The sequence below is a fragment of the Channa argus genome, chromosome 9 (genome assembly GCF_033026475.1).
Source record: "Channa argus isolate prfri chromosome 9, Channa argus male v1.0, whole genome shotgun sequence".
NCBI lineage: Eukaryota > Metazoa > Chordata > Actinopteri > Anabantiformes > Channidae > Channa > Channa argus.
Window position 1 is genome coordinate 6,918,098 of NC_090205.1, and position 11,834 is coordinate 6,929,931.

Consider the following 11,834-nt stretch of genomic DNA (forward strand, 5'->3'; position numbering starts at 1 on the left):
ATCGATTGATCGATGCTTTAGGAGACCTACTTTCGTCCTGCCAGTAGATGGGGACAGTCAGAGTCCCGGACTGGAAGTGAAGAGTCTGGGAAAGTCTTTGGACCAGCCCCGACAGGCCATGAGAGCCTTCCCATTGGTCCGGGTGACGGAGAGGTGTCATATGTCCCAGGGAGCTGTGAACGCAGCACAACTCTCCGCAGGAAAAGTTTCCGTGGGGGTTTAATCGTGTTTAATCATTGGGGTGAAACTGGGGGGATTTTCTCCCCCTGACAGTGTAGCAGCTGCTGCAGCAGCTTTAGTTGGACCTGTGTGGTTATTATGCTGAGGAGAAGTTCTGGAGAAGTTCCCTTTCAGCTCTGACGGGTTCGTGGAGCCTCGGTGGGTTTTCGGTCGGTTGGTTTTTGGCACCAGAGCGCGCGCGCCCCCCGCCCCCCGGCAACACAATGTCGCACAGTGGACCGAGAGAAAAGGACGAGCAGACGTTCAAGACCAAACACCAAGCAAACGGCGAGCTGGTGAATCCGAGAGCCGTCTGTAACGTGTGTAAACGCTTGTACCGGGACCCTAAGATCCTCCCCTGTCTCCACACCTTCTGCTCCGACTGCATCGAGCGGCTGGAGCCGTTCTCGGTGTCTTCGCGCGGCGCGCACGGCAGCGGGAGCGGCGGCGAGGCGGTGGAGCCGCAACGATCCGCCGCCACGGTGACGGTGCTCTGTCCCGACTGTGACTCTGAGGTGGACATACCTCCCACGGGGCCAGCCGGACTGAGCACGGACCACCTGGCGCTGGACGACGTTTTCCTGGAGACCCTGGTGACGGACGGGCCGCTGGGATGCGACCTGTGCGGCGAAGGCGGAGCCGAGAGCCGCTGCGAGGTCTGCTGCGTCCACCTGTGCGAGTTCTGCTGCAAGGCCCACAGGTAGAGAATGATGTGTGCTGTCCTTTTTGGACGGAATAAGAAAAGTGGACTCAGCGCCTCTCTTTACAATTAAGGCTTTTTTTGGTTTAGTGTTTTATCTCTTTTGCCATTTTCCAACTGTCTACTGTCAGTTTGTTCCTATTATTGGCTCTTCGAGGCCATTTGACGTCACTTCAGAATCATTTAGCATCACTTTGGTGGGTTTTTCTTTTCTGTAATGTCCACTACCTCCCGCTTACATGCAGTGTAGAAGCAGAACAGAATCCAGCTGTCCATTTACTGGTCTTCTCTCTTTATCAAGTTATTGTCACTTCTACAGTCTCAGACAGGCCTGACTACATTTATCCAGGGCTGTGTTTGTATTCCCTTTGTTTTTGTCTGCAGGCGCCAGAAGCGGACAGCATCTCACTCGGTTCAGGCCCTGGAGGAGCTGAAGTCCCGTGGTCGCCTCTGCCGCCCCGTTCTCTGCTCCCTCCACCCCGGCCAGGAGCTCCGGCTCTTCTGTCAGCCCTGCGACCTGCCGGTCTGCCTGGAGTGCGCCGCTACGCTGCACCGCGACCACCGCTGCTGTCCCACACACAATGTCATCGATCACCATGGAGACCGCATCCGAGAGCTGGTGGCTGTGCGTCTGCGACCTCGCCTGGAGAGACTGGAGGAATCACTGCGGAAGGTGCAACAGACAGTTACTGTCCACTAACACCATGCAAGTTTCAATCCCATCTTCTGGTGTGAGCCAGCTTCAAGAGGCTTATCACCGTTTGTGTGGGTTAAGTTTTATCTGTGTTCCTATGAATGTACCTGTTGTTTTACAGGTGGAAGTATCCCAGGAGGCTTTGCAGGCACGAGTCGACGCAACAGCGACCGAGGTGAGGGCATTTGCACGAGGCTACGCCAGTGCTGTGGAAGCTCACTGCCTGTCTCTGCTACGTCGCCTGGAGGAGCTCCGTGTCCAGCGCAGGTACAGCTGCTGTTCAGGAGGACAACACAGAGGATTTGAATGAAGATTTCTGAAGTGGGCAGGACCATTCTGATTTGATGATTTAGCAGATAATAGAATCACAGAGATGTAAACACACCTTTAACCACATCACATGCTCTTAGGTCCTTGTAGTTTCGAGGAGCTGTAGACAAATAGAAAACTTACTGCATCCTTCACTTTAATAAATACATACGTACACGATGCTGAAGCTTACAGTGCAGAAAATTGCATGTTGAAGATGCTGCCTGGCCTTCACCGTTTTACAGAAACCAGCTCCACCTGCAGAGGGCGCAGCTGCAGCAGGCTCTGCTGGACATCCGAGCCAGTGTGGAGTTTGCAGAGAGACTGCTGAGCTGTGGCTCCGATACCGAGATCCTCAGCGCCAAAGGAGTGACACTGAGTAGACTGAGCAGCCTAGCGGAGAGCAGCTACGACCCCGACCCCGCAGCTGTCGCTCCCGACGATGGCAGCGGTATCTGCTTCATGCCCAGGGAGGCAGCAGGGGAGGTGGACGGCTACCCAGTAGTCGGGGTGATCAACTCTAAGTCAGTGGACGTCAGCAAATGCACCATTGAAGGGGAAGGTAAACTAAGTATATTGGGAGAGATTTTCCCCCTGAAATGTTTTAGTATCCTCAGTAAAACACCTGGGTTAATGTGCTGGTGTAAAGGTCACATGTCAGGTGTTAAAAGGGTAGTTTTGATTTTTTAAAGCGGGTCTTAAGACACTTCAAACTGTTGGTCCCTTCTTTGGTGTCTCAGCTCAAAGACATAAACTCTTTGGGGGCTGCAGGAATGTGGGGATGACTCAACAGGCCTGAAGGCAGCTTGCTCACTGATGTACACACACACACACACACACGCCGGGAAAAGGGAGAAGGGGAGGGAAAACCTGACAAGTGGCTACAGGACATTTTCAAGCAACAATTTCTTTTAAAGGCAAAAAACATGTAGTTTAGCCTCCAGGGTTTCTAGACTGCAAAAAACACACACACATGGAAACACACACACACACACACAGAAACACACTCAGTAGACGACATAACCAGAGCAAGGTGAAGTTACAAATATGTAAATGACTCTTTCTGCTGCCACATACCATTAATTCACACACAATAAATAAGATAAAAAAAGGAAATGTATAAACACTGTGATATTTAAAAAAAACAGCAGTAAATCAATAATGACCAGATTCATGAATTAATTGACTGTGTAAGTTGCCGCCCTCACACACACACGAGCACATACAGGAAGACTAATACACAGACGTCGTGTAGTCGTTTGATGTCCCGCCACAAATCACTCCGGCAGCCGGCAGAGGTTTGGAGCAGCTTGTCTGTGTGAACGCCCTGGTTTTAAAGTCGTGTTTATCAATGTGTGAAATGGAAAACCTCCACTAATAAGCTCTTTTCTGCTGAGTCCTGCAGGTGTCACACAGCAGCTGTGGGGTTATACTGTGTGTCATTGTGACGTAACTGTGGTTTTGCTGTGTTAGTATTATTCTCCGTGGATGGTTGGGTTTGGTTTGAGGGTCCCTTTGGTGAGGTTTCCATTTATCCACACTTCCCTTTTTTATTAATATGTGTTAGAAACACTTCTCCTTTTTATGAAGGACCGGGCTGCATTGATACTGCGTACGGTACTGCACAATACTACAGGGAACTGTATGTAGTAAGCAGACGTCACTGAGAGGAACTGATGATTATCAAGAAAAAAAAAATTATTTATAAAGTTTGCCATCATAAAGTATCTAATTAATTAATGAACTACATCCTTCAGTACTAATTGTAGACCTGTTTAAAAAGAAGTACTCAGATCATTTACTTACTGTTTGTAAAAGTAGCAGTAATACTGTGTACTGTAAAAACACAAGTAAAAGCAATTAGCAAAATGTTACTTATATTCAAGTTCAAAGGTATTAGCTCCTAAAATATTTAAAATGGTAAACAATGATTATTATGTGAATGACATTTCCGTACTGCTGGAGAGTTTGTGAATTTTTCTTCCAAGTCCTACGGTTATACTTTAATTTATTCATCTGTAACTAACAACTGCTATCAAATAAATGTGTTAAACTTAAAGTGCAATATTTGCTTCTGAAATGAAGTGAAGATGTAAAGTAGTAAGGTGGCAGAAATTAAAAAACACCTCAAAACTGTACCTGACTACAGGACTGAAGTCAATGCTTTCCACCACTTCATACAATATTTAATAAATGTGCTTTGTTGCATATCTCTAGTAACAGAAGTGCACTTACTGTATATTAGTGTTTAAAAAAGCTGCATTTGAAAAATTGTGTTTGCAACATTTGAAAATTGCCCTAAAATTGCAAATTGTAGTTCTTACATTAGTGTTTTTGTTTAGATGAAAGAAACACATAAATAACATATTTCTTTTCTTCAGGTGCCGTTTTCTGTCTTTATACTTTATACGAGGTTTAAACACATTTCGGCTTCAGCTTTTACAGTAGTAGTTACAGTGACGGTGCTTTAATGATGTGTTTTAATTATCTCTTCACCTCGATTGAGTTTCTGACTCCAAAATGATGGAACACAGTGAAAAATGTGGATTTCCTGAGATGATGTAATCAAATTTCAATCTCAAATAGAGGAAAATGACTGAGAAAAGTGGCAAATCAGCACGAATGTCTATGTGAAACTGAGGAGTGTCAGATTATTTTCTGCTGATGGAATAATGCACTAATTGATGAAGTGTCAGCAGTATTTGTGGTAATATAGGTTTTGTAGTAGTAACAACGGGGCTGGATCAGAATGAGCACAGGTAGTTTCATCGGTAGCAGCACCAAAACGTATCCTTCTGTTACTGTAAAACACTGAATCACAGCGGCGTAGAATCATTAGTAATAAAACAGCCGATCGTGTCTGACAGCAAACCGCTGAGCAGCATTACTCGCCAACGATGTTGGCGTTAACTCCACAGCAGATGAATGTCTCGGGCGCGTGTGTCCCCAGAGCACAATAGAGTCAATGAAACACTAAACAATAACCAGCAAACTTTTGGAAAAGTCTGATCAGCACCACTGAGGCCCAGCTGTGCCCCAAGTCCACTCAATCTGACGGAAAGCAACATATGTTCGGGGAGGAAAGTGACTTACATCTGCAGCCGGCGTGTGTGACTGTGTGTGTGAGAGACTGAAGTCTTTAGGGGCACAAGACTAATGTCCAAGTGTCTCCATGTGGTGGTGTGTCTGAATGATGAAGTGCCTCTTTTAGTGAAATGTGTTCGAGCAGGGTCACTTGTTAAACTTGGACACACGCGTCCTTCTGTCCTCGGTGTCTTTATGTGTCTGTGTGTGTATTAATTATGACAAACCTATCCAGTCATTACTGCCTGGTATGATAATGATACCAATGTAAAAATGATCGTATAAAGTACTTTGATAATTTACTTAAGTAAAAGTAGTAACACAGTATACAAATACTCGGGCACAAGTATAAGTCCTCTATTTAGCCTTCTATTCTATGTTGATAATGTACAAGTATCAATTACAATTAACCCCCAACAGCCCATCCCCATCCCCAGCTGCTGAGTGCTGGTCCTAGACCTGGTAGAAATACGGGAGGGTTGTGTCAGGAAGGGCGTCCGGCGTAAAAACTGTGCCAAATCAACAAGCAACAAATGATCCTCTGCGTTGACCCTGAACTCACAGGATAAGCTGAAAGCACCCGAATTTACATGTATCTTTATGCACAATGGCTCGTGTCATAATCACTATCTTATTAGATGATCAGAATTCAAGCATTAATCTTTCCCTCTATGATTTTGCTGACTTTTGTTGTGATAACATGGCCGACTTTACTGCAGGTTTAAAAAGAATACAAAACTGTGATTCATGTGACAATGTTTTTATGCATTTGTTACAATAAGAGGCCACAAGATGCAAAAATGTGTTTGGTTTGTGAGGAATGTGTGTGCGTGCACCAACACACATGTGAGCAGGCTTCTATCATTTATCAGTCCCTGTACATGTACTTCCCACCACTATCTGCACGAAGTGAAGGTCAGTAGTGAAGAACAGCAGCCAGTCCTTAAAAACCAAATCCCAGCTGCCTGTTTAATGGTCCTGCTGAAAGTCTTCGTCCCAGAATGAAGAAGAGACGACAGCAGACCAGAGCCCCTGGTTTATGTGCTCTGTGTATCTGTCTGACCTTTAACCTGTAACCCCTTGTGGTCACAGGGCTGCAGCAGGGCCGGCAGGGCCAGCAGGGCCACTTCACCCTCGTGTGTCGAGACTCGGCCGGAGAGCAGCTTGCAGGAGGCGGAGAGCACGTCCTGGTCAGCATCATCCACAAAGAGAAGAAGAACTGGTGAGCTCATGATGACACCTGCTCTGCTGTCTGTATTTTAACCTGTGTTTTTGGTGAAAAGCACTAAAAATCCAAAGCACTATTGTGAGAGCGTTTTCTCCTCATTAAAAGTTAGTGTCACTGTCAGTCGAGCTGCTCACAGTGGGTCAACAGAGCACTGCACACTTCTATGTTTGTTTAGCTGAGTTTAGTTAGAGGAGGCACCGCCTTTCTGACCGACCCAAAGATACATAAACTCCTCTTATTCAGGCTGTTACTTGTTTGACTTAGAATAAAAGAAACATGTTGTTTATGTTTTAGTCCATTACAGTCTCAAGCCTCCTACCAGATTAATATCAAATTGTTAACATCCTCGTTTACCCACAACAGCTTGCGCTTGCCTGCCTTTTTAATTAGGTTAATTTAGGCTATGAAGGCACCTGAAGGTATCAGATGCAGATACCTTGATAAGTGTAGTGCAACAAGCTGTGGGCTGTGGCTACAACATTGTTAAATTCCATGGCAAAATGAATTTTATTTTGAGGTCATCACCGGAACTGAAACCAAACTGCTAGAATCTCATGAAAATACACATTCGTACTGCAGCTGCTTTGTTCAATTAGGATGAAGTGATACAGAAACGTTTCATTCGCTGTGTTTCCCTACAGCACAGTGGAGACGACGGTAGTCGACAACAAAGACGGATCCTACAGTGTGTCGTACGCTCCAGAGGAGCCGGGAACGTACTCTGTGTGGGTCTGTGTCAAAGCCCAACACATCAAGGTACAAAAACCAACAGCTGCCGTTTGCACGCGGAAGTATTTGAAGCTGAGTCGAGCCGTGGCCTCGCCAGCAGCTCCCAGTGTGTCGCCTCAGGACTGTTGGGATCTTTCTGACAAAAGAAATCAACATGGACAAGTGTCGGTGTTCTATTTTTAACTATGACTGGCTTCTGTTGAGGGGCCTCATTTACTGCTTAACCACTGCATAACATCCCTCTGACATATCAAACCAATAACATACCCACAATGCAACAGACATTTGAGCCCGCAGTGATCCACCACTAGCTAATCCATACTCTGACAGCAAAGCATTCAGCTCCTCCCCCTCCAAGACCACGTCATTTAAGCTGCTTTGTAACTCAGTCTCCTTAGTAACAACATGTTTATCAGTATTTATGACCACTTATGGATAATTGTGGGGTTGTTTTGTTCTTTGTGTGTATTTGTGCATAAGGACAATTTTATAAATTAGGCCCCTGGACATGCAGACAGACATGATGGCCGACTGACTGTCTGCCATCTCTTCTTGCAGGGTTCCCCGTTCGTCCTGAACGTGAAGAGGAAGATCAGACAACACAGTGGAAAGTTCCACTGCTGCTGCTTCTGCTCGAGTGGAGGGGCCAAAGAAGCTCGCTGCGGGTGCCCAGGAACCATGCCAGGTACAGTACACGTCAGAAGAAGCTGCAGCGCACGTTCAGCTACGCGGTCCCACGATGGTGGAGCGAGTGACCTCACAGCGAGCTACCCTTTAAAACAGACACACGAGATTCCAGCTTAGGTACCTTTAGGTATTGGCCGTGTTTTTTTCTAGTTAATGTTTTACAAATACTTGTGTTCTCCCTGTTCTCCGGGCTTGGCCGGTCTGTCTGCCTCACTGCAGGAGGATTTAAAGGTTGTGGCCACGGTCACAAAGGACACCCCGGGAAGCCCCACTGGTCTTGTTGTGGCAGCACCGTAGAGCAGTCTGAGTGTTTGCCTGACAGCGTGTTGGCTGCAGTTTCCCCCCGCGGACACCTACGAACCGTGGAGCTCTGAGACCTGTCAGCACGACGCATGATCACGGATGACGGCCGCAACTAAACGATAAGAGCAAGCGAGGGAGTGAAGGTGCAGTGCCGCTGCGACTGAGGCAGGGGGTCACACTTTCAGATAACTGTTACCAGCTTAACAGGTCGAACACGGGGGGAGCTGCAAGCTCTCAGCCTAAATGTGCCTTCTTTAGTCTAAGCTCCGTCTGCCTGTGACAAAATGGAGGAGAAAGAGGAGACAGTGGCTCCTCCTACATCCAACCTGTTACTTTAAACTTCAGTTCAGTCATTATTACACTTTTCAGCCACCAACAATCTGCTGGTTTCAAGCTGATATATTAACCTGGAAGCTGCTGTCGATAAAGTTGGCACTAAAACCAGTGTTATTAACAACTGGACCATTTTTTTAATCCCTCAGTCAAACAATACAAATTAAAACACAATGATGATGAAACATATGAGCAGTAATTCATAGTTAGTATTTACACTTAAATACCTGCCGATACATTGCATCAGCCAAGAGGCAACAATAGACTGAAAGTTGCCAAATAACATCAGATAAACTTTGCTGCCATTTGTTCAGATACTTTTATTTCATATCTTGTTACCAGCTTGAATGAGTGCTTCCAATATTATTTGTTCATATTTGTCGGTGGATGCAAAACATAAGATAATTTACTATGTGATTTCATTGGGCCAGTAGTTTTCTACCAGTGGTCTGTGACTGCATAGTGGTCCTGGTCCACGCAGTTAGTAATTTAGTTTCACTGTTGAAGTCAGTTTTTTAAAACTTTTCCATTCATTGATTATTGTTTGCAAACTATATAATGTATGAAAATACAGTGCATAACTTTTTTTTTTTTAAGTGTCCGAATGTGTCCAGTTGAAAACTCGTGCATAATGTTCACTCGAAGTTTCATGTTTGGACACCAGTGGTGGAAAGTATCGAAGTATAAGTGCTTTGTTACTGTACTTAAGTAAATTATTTACACATCTGTACTTTACGTAAGTACATTTCATAATGGCTGCTTTCACTTTTACTTCACTACCTCTAAGAGCAAACATCTCTACTTTTTACTCCACTACATTTCTAATCAAAGTTGCGTTTAAATTACGTCACTTTACACAAATCATAACAAACCGCTTTTTCCAATTTTTTTAAATGAAATCGAATCACTAGAGAGACGGACCTAGTGTTATTTTCTCCTTCCATGGGCCTTTTTAAAAGACGTATCTGACATATTAACAGGACTCAAAGTGAGCTGCAGTTACTTCTTTTGCTCTTTGGCTTCCTGAACTTGAACTTGGTGTTGCCTGCCTCTTCCCATCATTTGACACGAGTAATTTAGAATTAAAAAAAAAAAAAAACATCAGATGATATATTTAAACAACTTCAGCCCATCACTTATATCTGTTACCATTAATTAGTTAATGTCCCCACAGAAAAGGACAGACTGTCTGTGTATGTCTCCCTGCGGCCCTGCGATAGATTGGCGATCTGTCCAAATCTGTTCTCTTGCCGGATGACAGCTGGGATAGGCTCCAGCCCCCCACCCCCTCGACCCAAATAGGAAAAGCTGTGACAGATAATGGACGGATGGATGGAGAAATCATCTACTTACTCACTTCTATTTAAGTGGGTACTTATACTTTTACTAGAGTACATTACTGTTTGCTCATTTGTACTTTTACTTAAGTACAGTTTTTTAATTACTTAATCCACCACTGTTAGACACATACTTACATAGTTGTTGGGTGTCAGTACAATTTGTTTAAACTATACGTTTATCAGCACATACCATACAATTACTGTGCTCTGATGTGTCTATTATTTCTTTAGACTTACTTCAGGTACTAACTTGTTTGACTGTAGATTTACTGTAGACAATCACTGCAGATTTATTATAAAAGTTGTGGTAACTAGAATGTTAGATGTTTTGCTTATGTAGTTGCCAACTAATAGTAACAAAAAATAATTTACCAATACTTTAAACACTGTTTCTAATAAATAAGAACTTCTGCACCTAATACAATTAGAAATATCAACCTTTATTTTTTTATAAATAAACGTGAAACTCTGCTGAGGTAATGTCTGTACTGCAGAACAAAACATCGTAAACAGAAAGAAGGAGGAAGTTATTTATCTACTCTGGAAACGTTTCTCTTTTTAGCCCTGAAATTTCAGTGCACTGCAGATTTAGCAAACGCTCAGAAAAACGGACAATAAACAAGGTAATTGGGAAAACGTCCAAACCAGTTTTACAACAAATACAGAAAAAACAACCAAATACAGACACGCAATGAAGCTCCTGAAGTCGACGTTCTGGGTTTGGGAAATGAGCCGACATGCAATTTTTCGGATTGTTTTCCTTTTCTAACTGCTTGATTCAGATTTTATTTAGATCTTCTGCAGTGTTTGTGTATTCGCTTGCATTGTCTCCATTTCCAGCATGTTTTTTTTTTTTTTTGTCTTTTCAAATTTGTAAAGTTAGTTTCTTAATTTGCTTGTGTTTTCTGTAGTTGCAGTGCACTGAGCCACAGTCTCCTGAAAATACACATTGTCATGAAAGAAGCACTGCACCTGTAAGTTCACACTGTTCAGAATGTGAAAGACTTTCTTTCGTAAACCACATGTGCCTGATTCTGCCCATTGAGCTTTTACATCGATCAAGGTCTTCCTTCTCCTGCTCCATCATTTATCCGTGACCGACAAGCTTCAGTGAGAATACACAGGCGTTGTCGTATCTTTGACTTTGACACACCTCTCCAAACAATGATTAATGCCTTGGTGGATTTTCTTTATCATAACTATTACTGACTGTTTGTTGAGTGAATGAATAGGACATTTATGCAATAATACACAACACTAATCTTTTTGTATTGTGGTCCAATATCTTTACAGTGACAGGAAGCTTCTCTAACTGTGAGTTTTTATACATTTTTATATATGTTAAAGGTTACAAAGTAAGTTTTTTTTGTTTGTTTGTTTCACCAATTTTGAATGAAGCATTTACAATAAAATAAACTGTTGTGTTTGTTAGATTTCAAACTCTGTTTCATTCCTTGGTAGAAGTTCAATGTGTTATACTACAAAACCAATTTATAAGGAGCTAAACTCTTCAATCCCGTCCGAAGTGCAAAAACTTATTGTCATTCGGTTATTCAAAGGGGAACAATATGGAAGAGTTTGGTGTGTTTTTAAAGCCCTGAGTAGCGTTTGCAGGTTTCATTGTTCACGGCCACATGGTCCAGCTTCTGTTTAGAGCTTTTTGAGCACAGGAGCTGAACTTAGGTTCTGCCTTCGGTTCCACCACCCTGAGCCTGATTTGGAGATGAGCTTTAGAAGCTAAATTTCAGGACCCCTCAGGAGGTAATGCTACATTGGAGTCTCATGATCTTGCAGAGGGAGGGGGGTAGATGCCAGTGGGGCAGTCACCTGTGATTGGTTAAAGGTAAGAGCTGCCTCGTCTCAAGCATTAACTGTGTGTAAACACACACAGGTGCAAACTACAACTAACCTCAGTGGAAAAGCAAACCTGAACCAGCCAAACTATACAAGTGTGACGCTCCAGGTTATGGTTCAAGTTCCTGCTGTCAAAAAAATATGTTTGTAGCCTAAAGTGGTGAAGTGGCAGATGGGGACAGTTCTTCACTTGAAAGAGTTCACTGAGCTGGATAAAGCCTCTCCAAAACCAGCAGGGGGCAGGAGAGAGCTACGTTTTCTCTGCCAGCTCTTCAGAACTAATGATCATGTCCCTCTTCTTTGTGATGTTGAAGATTTCCATGCTTGTTCTTACAAATCATTCATAATCAGCCT

The 11,834-nt window shown here is 43.7% G+C and overlaps 1 protein-coding gene across 1 annotated transcript; it reads left to right on the forward strand.

The window, feature by feature from the left end:
* Positions 1-128: 128 nt before the first annotated feature.
* Positions 129-11,043, forward strand: trim45 (tripartite motif containing 45). Its single transcript, XM_067516860.1, has 8 exons — positions 129-919; positions 1,304-1,592; positions 1,735-1,880; positions 2,168-2,484; positions 6,099-6,228; positions 6,876-6,990; positions 7,522-7,648; positions 7,870-11,043. Exons 1-8 carry the CDS (start codon positions 444-446, stop codon positions 8,022-8,024), a joined length of 1,755 nt encoding a protein of 584 aa, XP_067372961.1. The 5' UTR covers positions 129-443; the 3' UTR covers positions 8,025-11,043.
* Positions 11,044-11,834: the final 791 nt, after the last annotated feature.

Excerpts from the sequence above, each read along its gene's own strand:
- trim45 (XM_067516860.1), top strand. The coding sequence starts at position 444 with ATGTCGCACAGTGGACCGAGAGAAAAGGACGAGCAGACGTTCAAGACC. Across the intron at positions 1,881-2,167 it reads GAGCTCCGTGTCCAGCGCAG|AAACCAGCTCCACCTGCAGA; the intron begins GTACAGCTGCTG and ends ACCGTTTTACAG. Across the intron at positions 7,649-7,869 it reads GTGCCCAGGAACCATGCCAG|GAGGATTTAAAGGTTGTGGC; the intron begins GTACAGTACACG and ends GCCTCACTGCAG.